Source organism: Halichoeres trimaculatus, unplaced genomic scaffold, assembly GCF_033239565.1.
Source record: "Halichoeres trimaculatus isolate MK-OKI-2021-1 unplaced genomic scaffold, fHalTri1.1 fHalTri1_scaffold_2, whole genome shotgun sequence".
NCBI lineage: Eukaryota > Metazoa > Chordata > Actinopteri > Labriformes > Labridae > Halichoeres > Halichoeres trimaculatus.
Genome location: NW_027437180.1, coordinates 37,335,418 through 37,351,357, shown reverse-complemented (window position 1 = coordinate 37,351,357; position 15,940 = coordinate 37,335,418). Strand labels below are relative to the sequence as shown.

The following is a 15,940-nucleotide window of genomic DNA, read 5'->3' as shown; positions in this document are numbered from 1 at the left end:
TATAAACCCAGATCTGTAAGAATAATTAACAGATTTCTGCAATGACATCTGTTTGCTGTCACTAACTTGAAACATCAAAACAATCTGATCCCTGACTCATGTACCAATCAGACGATAAATAACCAAACAAACAAGCATGAGCACTGATTGTTTTATCAATAAAGTTTTTTTCATACTTTACAGCTTCTGTTTCACTTTTATCACCAACATGCAAACACAGAGCAGAGCACATGGCACAGATCATCAAGAATTAATCAGCGTCAATAATCATAATTATGAAATTATTTTCTTTAAGCCCCGCCCCCTTTGAATTCAATATTTATCAGCCACAGCGATGACATCACAGACAAACACAGCTGGATAACTATGATGTTTTCATTTTAGCACGATGTCATACTGATGAATTTACGCCTACACCCCCACCCCACCCCCACCCCCTGCTGGTCAGATTAGCAAAGTGCATCATGGGAAACCACTGAAACCACATTAAAGGTCACAGGAAAAAAAAAATATTTACAGTCAGCAATAAATCAAAAGGTAAACATGAAGGAGTTTATGAAACAAAAGATACAAATACAGCCTTTAATCACAGTTTACTTCCAAAATAAGACACACTGAATAAAGACAGAGTGAAATACAAAATAAAAGTCAGTGAGAACCAAATAAGATGATCGTTTGATATAAATTATGAGACTTGTTGCATACAAAATAAGAAGTGAAAATGTGGTGAGGTAAAGCAGCAGATCTTCAGTCAGATCTCACAGCGCCACCTGCTGGACCTGCTGCTGGTCATAGCCAGCAGGTGTCACCGTGAGCGCCATCTCTAGGTTGCATGTTTAACTCTTCACTAAAACAAAAAATAAACATCATTAAGAAATTTAATAAATAATGAGGTGTGTGTCTCATCAGGATGGTAAAGTGTCTTTAAATCAAAGATTTTTTTCACACAGTTTTTCCTCTGATGTTAGCGACTGCAGAGATGTTTAATGAGACGTTCTTGCTCATTCCGATGATTTTTCTCTGGTTCTCATGTTTGAGAATGTTTTTTTCTGGACTGATGACGCTGATGGACGTGGCGTCAGAGCTGCAGGTCTATGGGAACATGAAGGCGTGGTTATTTTCAGGTGAGGTTCAGGTTCAGGTGCAGCAGAGACGTAACAGATGAGGTCTCGCTCTGCACTAAAACCAAGGACTGACTAGTCCTGATCAAACATCCTCAGCTCAGCCCACAGGTGTTTTCACTTCCTGCTGGAGCGCCCCCTCTCTGTTAGGGGGGGGGTCTGTCTCCATGTAGCTCCACCCCCTCAGTCAGACCACTCCTGGTCCTCAGGTTCAGACTCCTCCTCTGATTCACTGTACTCCACAGCGATTCGACGGGACAGGATGGTGGCGACGTCATTTCCTGTGGGCTCGCGTTTCTTGGCCTCCTCCTGCTCTCGCTGCTCCTGAACTTTCCTGAGCTGGATCCCTGTGGACAAGAGAGACCAGAACCTCAGACCAGGACCACTAACCCACCACCTGAGTCGCCATGCAAGTCCATGATTTGGGCACAGCGCCCCCTAACACCAACAAGTTAACAGCTTGATGCTATGCTAAAGGCTAGGTGCTAACCTCTGCGTATGGCAGCCAGCAGGTCGCTACGCGCGTCATTCATTGGCACATTAGGACCACCGGGATGCTTCCTGCCGTCTGATGTCGGGGCTATTGCAGGCGCAGCAGTGGGCGGGGCCTGTTGGGCTCCAGGTCGGGAGGGGGATGGGACGTAGTTTGCTGGGGGAGGAGGGGGAGGGGTGGGGCTGTAAGGGCGAGAGAGTGTGGCGCCACCTGCAGACAGAGACAAACGTGTTTTAATCTGAAGCTCAGTCAGCAGAAACACCTGACAGGAAGTTTATGTTACCTTGGTTACCAGAGGGCACTGCTGGGTGGAGAGGTGTCGCCATGGCAGCGGTGTGGGTTGAGCTGTTGGTGTATGCCATCTGACCCGACGATGGCATCAGCGGAGGCGGCGGTGGGGGGGCCGGAGGAATCTGATGGTCACTAAGGGGAGAGAGCCAAAGGTCAAACATGTGTGTGTGTGTGTGTGTGTGTGTGTGAGTGAGTGTGTGTGTTGTCATGTACTTGGCTTCCTTTGTCGCGTTAGCACGTGCTGTGCTCTGATTGGCCAAGCTGCTGGCTGGTGGGTGGTGGTGGTGGTGCGGCTGGTTGCGTCCCAGTGAGTGTTGCCGCGTGGTTGCCGTGGAAACGCCAGAGGAGGCAGAGGCAGGTCGGAGGGCGCGGTCCAATGACTGAGTTTGGCCACTCCCACTGTTGACCACGGCGGCATGATCCTTCCGGTCCAGTCCCTGGGCCTCAGGGTGATGAGGACTCGCAGAGAAGGATGGGTCCTCTGACATTGACCTGCAGGGGGCAGAAAGCTTACAGTGTGAGGAGAATCAACCAATCAGGAGTCAGGAAAAGCAGTCTGCGTGGAGAGCAACAGCAGGTGTTGTAGACCTCCTCCTGGGTCTCTCTAGCGGACCTCAGTCCAACAGAGACCAGTATTTCACCAAGCTGAAGTAAAACCAGTCTGTGTCTAAGCTTAAAACCGCTGAAGGAGGACAGGAAGTGATGCGTGCAGGTGTGTACCTGTCAGGTGACAGTGAGCCGTCAGAGGTGTGGTAAGGTGACGGAGTGACTCGAGCATCTGGGCGGAGCTCCTTATCGTAAGCCATCAGGTTCCACTCCTGACGTCTGTTACGAGCTTTGCGGACCTGCAGGAAGGACACAAGCACCTGCATCAGGTGACTTAGGTACTGAGCGTGCTCAGTTTGTGCTCACTTTTTCAGCTTTAAGCTGAAGCTCCTCTGAGAGCTCAGTGACACATCCTCTCTGCACTCGCTCAGACTGAGATCTGCACTCAGGTGTGCTCCCTCTCTACCTGTCCACCTGTCAGGTGTAAACCCAGTCTGAGCGCGTGCAGAACATCCTAAACAAAATGAACACAAAATACACCAAAGAAGAAGAACTGACCTTCTTCACCTCCCGTCCTGAAGACTCCTCCACGTGTTTCTGCTCCTGGAACAACAAATCTGATCAACAGACAGGCAGACAGACAGGCAGACAGGCAGAGGGACAGAGAGAGACAGGCAGAGAGAGAGACAGGCAGAGAGGGAGACAGGCAGAGACACCAAGACATGCAGAGAGACTAAGAGACGGAGAGACAGGCCGAGGGACAGAGAGAGACAGGCAGAGAGAGAGACAGGCAAGGACAGAGAGAGACAGGCAGAGAGAGAGACAGGCAGAAGAACAGGCAGAGAGACAGGCAGAGAGACAGAGAGACAGGCAGAGAGACAGAAAGACAGCCAGAGAGACAGAGAGACAGGCAGAAGAACAGGCAGAGAGACAGGCAGAGAGACAGAGGGACAGGCGAAGAGACAGGCAGAGAGACAGACAGGCATGGAGACAGTAAGGCAGACAGACAGGCAGACGGACAGGCATAGAGATAGAGAGATAGGCAAATAGAGAGACAGGGAGGCAGAGAGACAGAGAGACAGGCAGAGAGAGGCTGATAGACAGAGAGACAGACAGGCAGAGAGACAGAAAGACAAGCTGAGAGAGAGAGAGACAGGGAGAGAGGCCGATAGGAAGAGAGACATACAGAAAGACAGGCAGAGAGACACACAGTGTGACACACAAGCAGGCAGACAGACAGATAGTGAGAGAAACAGATAGGCAGAGTGACAGACAGGCAGAGAGAAAGGCAGACAGAGAGACAGAGAGACAGAGAGACAGAGAGACAGACAGACAGACAGACAGACAGACAGACAGACAGACAGACAGATAGGCAGGCAGACTGACAGACAGAGAGACAGACAGACAGACAGACAGACAGTCAGATAGACAGACAGACAGACAGACAGACAGATAGGCAGGCAGACTGACAGACAGAGAGACAGACAGACAGACTGACAGACAGAGAGACAGACAGACAGACAGACAGACAGTCAGATAGACAGACAGACAGACAGACAGACAGATAGGCAGGCAGACTGACAGACAGAGAGACAGACAGACAGACAGACAGACAGACAGACAGACAGTCAGATAGATAGGCAGGCAGACTGACAGACAGACAGACAGACAGACAGACAGACAGACAGACAGACAGACAGACAGACAGACAGACACACAGTCAGACAGAGAGACAGACAGAGAGACAGACAGACAGACAGACAGTCAGACAGACAGAGAGACAGGTGAACCTTGTGTCGTCTCTTCTCTTTGCGCTTGTTCTCGGTGGCCTGAAGCATCTTTTCTCTCCACAGGCTGAAGAAGTACGACGGGTCGGTGTAGAACTTCAGACCGTCCTTCTTATCATCCCTACACACACACACACACACATACACACACACATACACACACACACACACACACACACACACACACACACACACACACACACACACACACACACAGAGAGAACTGGTTGTATAGAGATGCTCATAGAAATCTTAACCCAGTCAGAGACAAGATTTGGAGGATCGACAGGTGTGTGATCAGGTGTGTGTACAGGTGTGTGTACAGGTGTGTTCTCAGGTGTGTGTTCAGGTGCAGGCTGACCTGTAAGGGGACAGGATGTTGAGCGGTGGGGGCTTGTCACAGCGGTGGTACATCTCTAACACAGGGTTGAGGATGGAGCTCCGGGACACCACCTGCTGGTCCTGGATGGTACTGCTCCTGAAGGCCTTCCTCATGTTGATGTCCTGTAGAGACACTGAGCAGGACACACACACCTGTTACACACACATACACACGCCTAAAGGATGATGTCACAGAGCTGATCTGCAGGTGTGTGTTCTCACCTTCCTCCACGGTGGAGTCCAGCTGCGTCACCTTCACCGCCAGCAGGTCCACCCGCTCCTGCAGGCTGCTCATGCGCAGGTAGAAGCTGTTGGCCTCAGAGAAGAGCTCCCCGAAGATGTCCTCAGCATGGCGGCCTGCAGGAGAGACCAGGTAAACCAGCTCCTGAAACTGCCCTGTGTGTTTGTGTGTGTGTGTGTGTGTGTGTCCAGGTGTGCTCACTCACTGAGTCCTCCAAGCTGTTTGATGACAGCAGCCAGCGTGCTGTTGGTCACACACTCCAGCTCACTGGCGACCCCATCAGGCAGAGCGCCACGGCACAGATACCTGGGCTCAATGATCCTCTTCACCAACGGCATGATGCACCTGAGGTCACCTGACACAAGGAGAGAGGTCACAGCAGCCCATACAGCCTGTTGTTACTTACAATGTTTCGTTTGTTGGTTGCTGATACCAAACTAGTTGTGTTTCCAGTGGTATTGTAACTTTTTTGTTCCTGTGTGTTTCCAAAGACCTAAGTGTAATCATGGCAGCATTGTTTACACACAAGGTTTCACTTGTTGGCAGCCTGCCACATGTTGATGCTAACCGGTGCTAGGCCTGATGTTCCCTGTGAACTAAGAAGAGACGACACTGACCTGTTCTTCATCCATCGTTATTAGGAACATAAGATCTATCTCCAATTAGATGGACGAGCTAGCCGTGCTAACCGTGCTAACCCAGCAACAGAGGGAATACCAGGGCAGAGTAGCATCATGCTATTCACAGAAACATGGCTACCAAACGTACACCACATAGGAAGGATTTCAACTTTCACCATTTTACTAGCTGACAATCGATGTAATATTAATTTCATATATTCTAGAATATTTTACTGCAGATCAGCCCGTCTCACTTAGGGCCTCCTTTTACTGCACACACACACACACACACACACACACACACACACACACACACACACACACACACACACACACACACACACACACACACACACACACACACACACACACACACACACACATACATACATACATACAGACAGAGCAATCTGAGAGGGCATCACCATGGTAACACCCTCATCATGCTCTGTTGCCCACAGAGCAGAGGATGTTACTGTTGCTAGGTAACAAGGGGGGAAGGGGGATGGCAAATAATTTCTCTATTTCTCTCACACACACACTCAGACACTCAGACATCAAACCTGTCCAGGTGACATTATCAGTTACTTGTCGTCCTTCTCCTCAGGAGATAGACCCTGGTTAGCGCCCTCCTTAGGACATCCCCACATTCATCAGCAACCCAGACCCCTGCTGTGAGCGTGCCCAGCCACTGAGCCACCGTTCCCTGCCTTTATTCTAGTGGACTACGATGTTCCAACAGACTTTTATTTTGAAGGACTTCACCCTCAGAAAGTTTTAGAGGAAATTTGAAGCGGGTGTTCTCGGGAGCTCCCTGTCTGACTCCTCACCCGCTCCCCGGTCTGTGGGATTGACCTGAACGGGAGGAGTCACCCCCTGCTGGACATTAGAGACTGCAGGTCAGATAGGAGGTCCATGATCAGAGGAGAACCAGGACAGAGGTCTCAGGACAGAATCAGACACTTATGACGTCACATGGTATGACATCACATCTGATTCCTGCTCTATCTAGACCTCTGCTGACTGAGCAGGTTCAGCTTCTTCACACACACACACACACACACACACACACACACACACACACACACACACACACACACACACACACACACACACACACACACACACACACACACACCTATGATGTAATGTTACCCAGATGGTCCTATGACATGTAAAAGGCCCCATCCTTTGATTTTACAGACCCACACACACACACACACACACACACACACACACACACACACACACACACACACACACACACACACACACACACACATACATGCGGGAGCAGTCCATGCATTACGTCGTGCAGTTGCAGCGACGTGTGCGCGAGCGCGTGTCGTTCATCAGCTGATCGATCGATCTCCTGCTATCAGGCTGTTTATGACGTCATCGCCGGTACGATGAGTGACAGGTGTGTGAATGAGAGAAGCTGCAGAGAGCGGTTCGGGCCGCGGATCGAACTGAGGCTCGTGCACGTCACGTCTTTCTCTCTCTCACACACACACAGATCCATCAGAACCGACACCGGATCTATGACTCACCGAGGACTGAGAGAGACACTGAGGGGGTCTGATCCGGTCCGGTTCTTCTGCTGCTGGTTCTCTTCCTCACAGAGCGCAGAGCAGAGGACTCATCCTCACATCCTCCGACCGGGAATGGATGCTGAGGAGGAGGAGGAGGAGGAAGAGAAGGGGGGCTCCTCACGATCGGAGGTCCTCGGCTTTTTCCGGCAACAACTCGGCTTCTTCCGCTTGGGATCATACTGAATAAACCCAAATAGATTCATCTGTTATTATAAGAAGAAATATGGATTAATATAAAATAAATATAATCTGTTCTAACACCTCATGATGACGCCATGATCAGGGATTATCAATAAATATTTATTCATCTTCTGGTGGCTGGAGCCTGTCCCAGCTGTGTTAGGGCCAGAGGAGGGGTAGACCCTGGACTGGTCTCCAGTCAATCACACAGAGACAGACAACCTTTCACACACATACACACCTATCCGCTTAAATGCCTACTTGGGAGGGGGGCGAAACTCGGGCTGGAGTGCCCTCTTGGGAGCACAAACCCAGCTTAAATGTCTTTTCGGCAAAACATGCAGTTGCAGGGGACATATCATGCTGGTCCCTGATTTAATACTTACATATAACATATAAAATTTGAAAACAAGACCTTTCACCCCCTGAATTTTCAACAAATGAGATATTGTATTTTTTCTGATATCCTAGAACGAGATTTGATGCCTCTGAAAATAGGTCATTGCCATTTGGCCGCGGGATTTCGACCTTCATGACGACACAAGGATCCTTTCTTTTTATTGGAGTAATCTGATAAAGCAGCTCCTCCTCTGTGATGTCAGTTAGTCACACAACCGCCACGAGGGATACACCCACCAAGAGCCAACTGATTGAGTGCTGGATGCAGGGACTCTGCTCTGCTGAGCAGCTCGGCTTTACATGGTGAATTAGCAGTTAAAACACTGTAGTTTTAGCAGACGTCGTAATACTTGTGAGACTGTGATATTTGCATGATTGTTCTGACATGCACTGTGAACCTGGACCACAATAATGCTACGGTAATAACATAGTGAGGAACTGACGGTAGAGGCGATCTTTAGACTACACTTTCAGCATGATGGATAAAACAGACAGAGAAAAGTGAAGGAGCAGGATGGAGCCCTGTTATAGAAATAGTTTATTGGTGAAGTCTGCCTATATTTCCACGTATAAACGCTACATGTTACAGTACCGCTTTGACTCACCACACTGAAGCGTCCTGAGATGATCTGTGTCCAGGTGGATTTTCTTCCTCCTGAGCTGCAGAACCGTCCGGGTCTGACTCGGGGTCCAATACAAAAGGACGTATCCTACACTCCGCCATTTTATTACTGCTATCAATGCCTTACGGTGGAGTTTTGGCAAACAGCAAACTCACTCGGTCTGCCCCATCCAATGTGGGGATTTTGTAAATACTGCCATGCTACAAAAACCGCCCCCTGGCTCTACCCCCTCCGCCCCTCTGATAGAGCTGACCAATCAGAGCACAAAGGGCTGTGACGTTGCGAGGTTACTGGAGGTCATTCTCCAAACGGAGCGTTTCAATGAGATCTTCAGAATGGCCTAAAATGAGGATATTGAGAACACTATCGTGGGGCAATGAAGGAACTAAATGACCTGTACTGAGGGAAGAAATGCTTTACAGGCATCCTAGTCTGGCATAGTGAAAAGGAGAAACAAGCATGATATGTCCCCTTTAAAAGTGTTCTCTTGGGAGCCATACCACATGCTGAAGTGGTGACTTTGGAGCCAAAACTCAGCTTTTGGTAGCACAAAAGAGAGCCAAAATTTAGCTAAAGTGGCCTTTTGAAAATCAAAATGTGGGCCAAAGTGCCCCCTTTGGAGACAAAACACTCTAAGCTGCTAGAAAGTAAAATAGGCTGCCCTCCTGGGTGGCAAAAACGCACAGAATGGCCTGCCTTGGCCCATTCGGGACTCTAACTGGTGACCTTCTTGCTCTGAGGTGGCGGCGCTCACTAGTGCGCCACCATGCAGCTCTGTCATTTATTATAATTAAACTAATTATGACCAAAGTATCAACAGTCTGTGCTCTGATCTTTTGTGGACTCTGGTACCAGCAGTATGAGGGTTTCAACAGAGCTCAGAGTGCCCCCTACAGGCTGATATTCATGACCCATGTTCAGAGATCTGTTTCCTCTCTCCAGGCCTATTTTAAGCGTACCCTTCAGGGTCAACATCAGCTGACAGAGATCGGAAGAGTCCTGCTCTGGTTTCTAAAACTTTTATTCACTTCACATTTTATACAAACAGTTTATTTCATTTTAAAAACAAACTAAAGCCTGACCATGAGATCTCTGTGTTCAATCACTAAAGAACCAATCAGGTATCAGATCAGACCCCAAGGGGTCCATGGAGCCCACAGAGTCCAAAGACCCCACAGTCTATTGTGTCCAGAGTCTCAGGTTGGATCCTCTCAGGTGAAGTCCAGATGTAACTCGGTCTGCGAGTTAAAACCTGGATCAGAACTCTTTGAGTTGAAGTCTGTGTTCTTTAAATCTTTGTGCTCACAGTTCTGGTTCTGGTTCTGGTTCCTCCTTCTCTGTCAGTCGATCAGAAACAGCCTGAACCGTATCTATAACAGTGCCCTCTGCTGGGCCCTCAGTCTGTCAGTCCGTCAGTTACAGTCAGTCAGGCTTCAGACAAGGGCAGGTCAGTCCCCCTCTGCAAGTCTTGGGAGTCCCTCAGAGTCTGGCGCACTCATACTCAGATCCGGTTTCAGAGAGTTGTGGCGGGTCGATGTAGGACACCTCTCTGTTGTTAGGCGGCGGTGTGCAGGGCGGGCTCCCCATCCCTGAGTCTGGGCTGGGGGCCGGATTGGGCTGATTCAGGGATGTGTACTTCTTCTCGGTCCTGTTCAGAGGGACTTTGAGTCTGGCTCCGCCTCCTGCAGCAGGCCGGCCGTGGGCATCAGCCTTGGGCTTGAAGCGTTTAAGTTTGACCGTGTCTTTGGCGTCCCGGGTGCACGGCAGCAGGACGGCCACATCTTTACGGAACTTGGAGCTGAGGCCGAAGTAAATGAGCGGGTTGTAGAAGCTGGCGGACTTGGCGAACAGGCGGGTGAAGATACTGGTGAGGTTCGGCACGTGGAAGCCCCAGGCGGACCACATGGACACCACGGCGTACGGAGACCAGGCCAGGATGAAGGCTGTACAGATGACTATGGAAACCTGCAGAGGACAAACAATGCTTTAAACCATCATCCACCAATCACAGGCAGAGATGCTTCGGTTCTGGTTCTGATTCTGTTCTCATTATGTTGGTTAGCACTAGCATGCTTGTTATCTGTACTAGCTTAACTCTTGTCTTAAACCCACTAGCCTTTAGCGCTAACATTGACCAATCAAGTTGACTTTAACCATTCAAACCTCCTAAAGATCACCATGCTGTCTCTAAGAAATGCTAAGCTAACCACTGTTAGCATGTAGGAGGGGCAGGGCCGCCATGTTGGAGAGGGACCCTGGACAGAGGTGTTTATTAACCCTCGAACTGATCGGGGCTGCATGGTCAGCCTGAGTCTGGATCAGTCAGGGAACCCTCTGGGTGCTTAAATCAGTCCAACTCTTACACTTAGCGTGTTAGCAAGCCTGTTCACGTTAGCCTTATGTTGCTGAAGACTCACGATGGTGACGTCCCTCTCGATCTTCCTCTGGCGGTCGGTCAGGTCTCCCTCGGCCGACAGCGCGTTGCCCCTCTTCACCGTGTTGATGATGGACACGTAGCAGAAGAGCATGATGAGCACCGGCACGAAGAAGCAGAAGATGAAGATGGAGATGATGTACGAGCGGTACACGCTGGAGTAACTCGCTTTGGCCCAGTCGATCTCACAGGTCCCATAACCCCGATCTGTGGCGCCAGAGACCCGTTACAGAGTGGTCATTGTGGGGTCACAGAGGGGTCAGACATCACAAAGGGGGTTGGGAAGGGTGAAAATCATGGTCAATGTGGCAGGGAGGTCAAAGAAGGGTGGAAGACCAGTAAAAGAGGTCAAAAAGAGGGTAAAAGTGGGGACATTTAGGACAGAACAAAAATGGTGTAAAAGGCCATCATAGAGAGGTCAGAATGAAAGATTAGGGTAATAAAGGGGGCTGGTTGTCAGTCACAAAGGGTCAAAGGTTTAGAAAGGGTCAGTGGGAATAAAGGTTCTAGAGTTTGAGTTCAGGGGTCAAAGGTCACAAGGTAAGGCAGGAGTCATAATGAAATCATTTCCTGCCTTTGTAACTTCCCCATCCCAGTAGAGGGGCTCCAGACCAGAACCCAGCTGTGATCCAGATCAGCAAAAGACATACGGACACACTGGTCTGACTGATGTGTTGGGCTGAAACACACACACACACACACACACACACACACACACACACACACACACACACACACATACACACACACACACACACGTTTGTTCATCATCATTACAGTCAGTCAGACAGAGCGCCCCCTGGTGTTTCAGACAGCAGCTCTCGTCAGCACCCCATTCAGACCGTCTCTCAACCTGACCCCAGAGCTTCTGATGAACAGTTCTGTGTGTGGACCCTGAACGCAGCGTGGCCAGCTGGTGACCAGGTGTGTTAGAGTTACCTTTGTTGGGGTGACATCCTTTGATGTAGCGGGTGATGCTGATCACTGTCAGCGTGTTGATGCTGCTCAGACCGAACAGCAGCGTGAAGAAACCGTCCACCTGGAGAACACACAGACAGGTGACAGGTGAGTTTCTGCTCAGGCTCTGACCCCTCTGGGGTGTCTCAGTCCGTTACAAGTGTCTCCTCCAGGTAAGTCTCAGCTGTGTCTGAAGCATGTGTCTCTGGTAAGTCTGAGGTGAGTCTGAGGAGTACCTGGCAGGTCCAGATGGAGGAGATGAGGAAGCTGCTGTCCTGGAACACGTTAAAGATCTCGATGATTCCTCGTGAGTATCCGAACACGGAGATGCTGGCGTCTGAGACGGCCAGGTTAAAGGTCAGGTAGTCTGTGGGCTGCAGCGTGGCTCTCTGTCGGTACAACACGAAGAGGACGATGCTGTTTCCAAACCACGACAGCCAACCTGAAGGCACCACAGACATGTACAGGTGTAAGGTGTATACCTGCAGGTGAGGGTTTTAATACCTGCAGCAGCTGGCTTCTGCCAAACATCAGCTGTTCATTAGGTAAACTGTACACGTAAGCTTTCATTGACAGGTAAACTCGACAGGTAAACTAACCTGTACAGGTAAACTCCACACATAATTTCTACAGACACTAACATCAACAGGAGATTTCTACAGATAAACCAACATCTACAGGTAAACTCAACAGGTGACCAAACCTTGCCAGATTAACTTTGCAGGTAAACTCTAGAGGTAAACAAACTTTGGCAGGTTTACTTTACAGGTAAACTTTATGGTTAATCTAACCTCTACAGGTAAACTCTACTGGTAAAAACTACAGGTAAAAGTTATTCCATGGGTGAAATTACAGCGAAACTAACCCCTGCAAGTAAATTAAACAGGTAGACTTACAGCTACAGATCAAATCTCACTCTACAACTGAACTATATCCTATCTCTCTGGCCTCGCTCAGTTGATTCAGCTTAAAGGGATAGTTCAGTTTTTTTTGTGGTTGTATGAGCTCTATGTGACCACTAAGAACATTAGATACAGTAGAAAGTTGTCTCCTTTCCCTCAGCAAGACACAAACTTTAATCGATGACGAGGAAATAGACGCTAACAGGGAGAGACCGTACTAAATTCAAAGGCTATTTTCTCTGCCTACGAGAACTAAAATCAAAAAGTAATACCACAGTTTAAGAGTACGATACATAAAATATTTTTTAAGTGCATTAAGTCTTCGGAAATATAAACATTTATCTGGACCTAACTAATTGGTCATGTATCCTTCCGCACAGCGCTAGTGCGCTCCGTCCCCCCTCCTCCTTTCAGCTGTAGGGAATGTAAACAAGCTATGCTTTGGGCGCCGGTTGTAGCCTTGTGTAAGTTTGATCAAGTATCGTAATTCTTTTGTTTGTACTCTAAGGATTGTGAGGCAGCGTAGGAAATTCAAAATGAGTGACTATGACAGCGACGATGAAGTTTCATTCACTTTGGAACCAAAAGGATACCTGTATGAACCGGAGCACACAGAAGAAGAGCTGCTACAGATGGAGACTGAAAGGAATACAGAGGAAACATCCACCGACACTGGACATCAAGATGCTGAGTGTTACTGCTGCCACGACTGTTGTTGTTGTTGTTGTTGCTGTTACAATACACTCCAAACTGTGGTATTACTTTTTGGATTTTAGTTCTTGTAGGCAGAGAAAATAGCCTTTGAATTTGGTACGGTATTTCCCTGTTAGCGTCTATTTCCTGTCACCATCGATTACAGTTTGTGTCTTACTGAGGGAGAGGAGACAACTTTCTACTGTATCTAATGTCCTTAGTGGTCACAGAGCTCATACAACCCCACTTCAAAAAAACTGAACTATCCCTTTAAATCATTCACTTCCCATCCACTCCCAGTCACCACAGGTGTGCCCCAGGGCTCTATCCTGGGGCCCCTGCTCTTCATCATTTACATTCTTCCCCTTGGCCACATCCTCCGCAAACACAATATACAGTTTCACTGCTATGCGGATGACACCCAGCTCTACATCTCCACTAAACCTGATTCCCTCCTCCCACCATCCTCCCTCACTCACTGTCTCCTCGAAATAAAGTCCTGGATCACTGTCAACTTCCTCAAACTGAACAGTGATAAAACAGAAATGTTACTTATTGGCACTAGCTCCACTCTCAAAAAATCTAACTGCTTCACAATTCCTTTAAACCACTCCTCCATCTCCCCCTCACCCCAGGTTAAGAGTCTGGGTGTCATCCTTGACAGCACCCTCTCCTTCACACCTCATATTAATAACATCACCCGGTCTGCTTATCTCCACCTCAGAAACATCAACCGACTCCGCCCCTCCCTCACCCCTCACAGTACCTTCATCTTGGTCCACAGTCTTGTCACCTCCAGACTTGACTACTGCAACTCCCTCCTGTTTGGTCTCCCCCATAAAACCCTCCATAAGCTTCAACTGGTCCAGGACTCAGCAGCTCACATTATTTCTAGGACTCTATCCACCCATTACATCACTCCCATCCTGCAGCAGCTCCACTGGCTCCCCATCACGCATCGCATCCAGTACAAAATCTTGCTTCACACGTTCATAGCCATCCGTAACCTCGCTCCCCTGTACCTTTCCGCCCTCATTAACATTAATGTACCTGCCCGTGCCTCAGCACCATGGGGGGCCGAGCATTCAGCCGCTTGGCTCCCCAGCTCTGGAACTCACTGACTCTATACCACTCTTTAAAACAAGACTCAAAACTCACCTGTTCAACCTTGCATTCTCCCTCTGTTAATTTGCACTGTCTTTGTGTTGTATGTCTCTTTCTAAACTTGCTTTTTACTCCTGCTTTTAATGCACTTTTATTAATACTTTATGTGCTCTTTGACTGCAACTGATGTAAGGTGACTTTGAGTACTATGAAAGGCGCCCTGAAATAAAATATATTATTTTTCTTATTATACAAGTGAACTCTACAGGTAACCTGAAATTTACAGGTTATGTATAAACCCACGCTACAGGTGAACTCTACAGACCATTCTGAGTCCACAGTGAAGGACTAATCCCTGTTGTACAGTATCATCAGGTCTTTCTCTCTATGTCTGCGTTCATCTGTGTTCAGGTAAACTCTACAGGTACACTAACCTCTACAGGTGTTTATGTTTGTGTTTTTTTACATGTGTATTTCTGTGTATACCTGTATTTCTGTGTGTGTGGTAGTGTGTATATGTATCTGTGTGTGTGTGTTTGTGCATGTGTGTGTGTGTGTGTGTGTAGGAGATGCTCTCACCCAGCAGCAGCAGGTACACGCCGATGATGGTCTCCCCCTGGTCAGACAGAGGAGGGTCCCGGCCCCCTCCCAGGATGAAGCTGTTGTTCCTCCATGGTGCGCCCCCCCCTGAGGCGGAGCTGCTGGTGGACATGCTGCTGCTGCTGCTGCTGCTGAACGAGTCGTCTGTGAGGACCAACACACGGATAATCTGAGATAAATATACGCCCTGATCCTGGTTCAGCTCACAGAACTGGAGCCAAGCCAGAGGTCAGAGGTCAGACTCAAGAAACAGGGCTCTGATTGGCTTATGCCCTCATGATGTCACTGACTCTGGCTGTTTTCTTAATGAGAGTTGGCTTCCCTGTGGACATCTTCCTGCAGATCGGCGACTTACAGACAGGTGAACTGAGCAGAGAGGGGAGGGGCTTGGATGGGAAGGGGGCGTGGTCAGAGCTGCACTTGGAGCTTCCTGTGTGTAATCCTGTCTGACATTCAGTCTGACCTTTGACCCCACAGATTACCTGAGGTTTTCTTACAGCGTGAACTCCCCTCACTGCAATAAGTGACATCTTATCTTGTGTCTTATTTTAGAAATAATTTCTCGACTTCATCAGAACCACATACATGATCTTGTTTGGTTTTGTGATACAACTTAATTCTTATTTTAAGAAACTAAAGGAGTGCATGTTTGTTTTCCCACTGGCAGGCTTTTACGCAAACATGTCTACATACCATATCTTACAATAAAAAAATTTGTGGACTTTTCTGGTTAATGTGGCTCATATTAAGTTAAATAATTTCTGATAAAAATAAGATATTCATACATGAGTAGATTTCAGTTTTTCAAGTGTAGCTCACCTTTTCTCTCCTTCACCTTGCTAACTTTTCCCCCAAACAAAACAGGATGAAAAACATCAGACTGAGAATCTGACCAGATAGACACGGAATTTGGTGTCACTGATCAAGACGTGTGTGTGTGTGTGTGTGTGTGTGTGTGTGTGTGTGTGTGTGTGTG

The 15,940-nt window shown here is 48.4% G+C and overlaps 2 protein-coding genes across 2 annotated transcripts; both read right to left on the bottom strand.

Moving 5' to 3' along the window:
- Positions 1-134: 134 nt before the first annotated feature.
- On the bottom strand, positions 135-7,159 carry LOC141801812 (actin-binding protein WASF3-like). The gene is made up of 11 exons (XM_074685103.1): positions 7,031-7,159; positions 5,066-5,215; positions 4,842-4,976; positions 4,600-4,753; positions 4,242-4,359; positions 3,010-3,054; positions 2,626-2,750; positions 2,119-2,397; positions 1,898-2,037; positions 1,612-1,824; positions 135-1,468 (listed from the first exon to the last, which is right to left on the bottom strand). Exons 2-11 carry the CDS (start codon positions 5,196-5,198, stop codon positions 1,305-1,307), a joined length of 1,506 nt encoding a protein of 501 aa, XP_074541204.1. The 5' UTR covers positions 5,199-5,215; positions 7,031-7,159; the 3' UTR covers positions 135-1,304.
- A 2,421-nt stretch (positions 7,160-9,580) lies between these two features.
- LOC141808687 (opsin-5-like) lies at positions 9,581-15,890 on the bottom strand. Its single transcript, XM_074695364.1, has 7 exons — positions 15,784-15,890; positions 14,944-15,108; positions 11,902-12,107; positions 11,648-11,747; positions 11,283-11,387; positions 10,692-10,915; positions 9,581-10,239 (listed from the first exon to the last, which is right to left on the bottom strand). The coding sequence occupies exons 2-7, from the start codon at positions 15,074-15,076 to the stop codon at positions 9,754-9,756; spliced, it is 1,254 nt and encodes a 417-aa protein (XP_074551465.1). The 5' UTR covers positions 15,077-15,108; positions 15,784-15,890; the 3' UTR covers positions 9,581-9,753.
- Between the last annotated feature and the right edge of the window lie 50 nt (positions 15,891-15,940).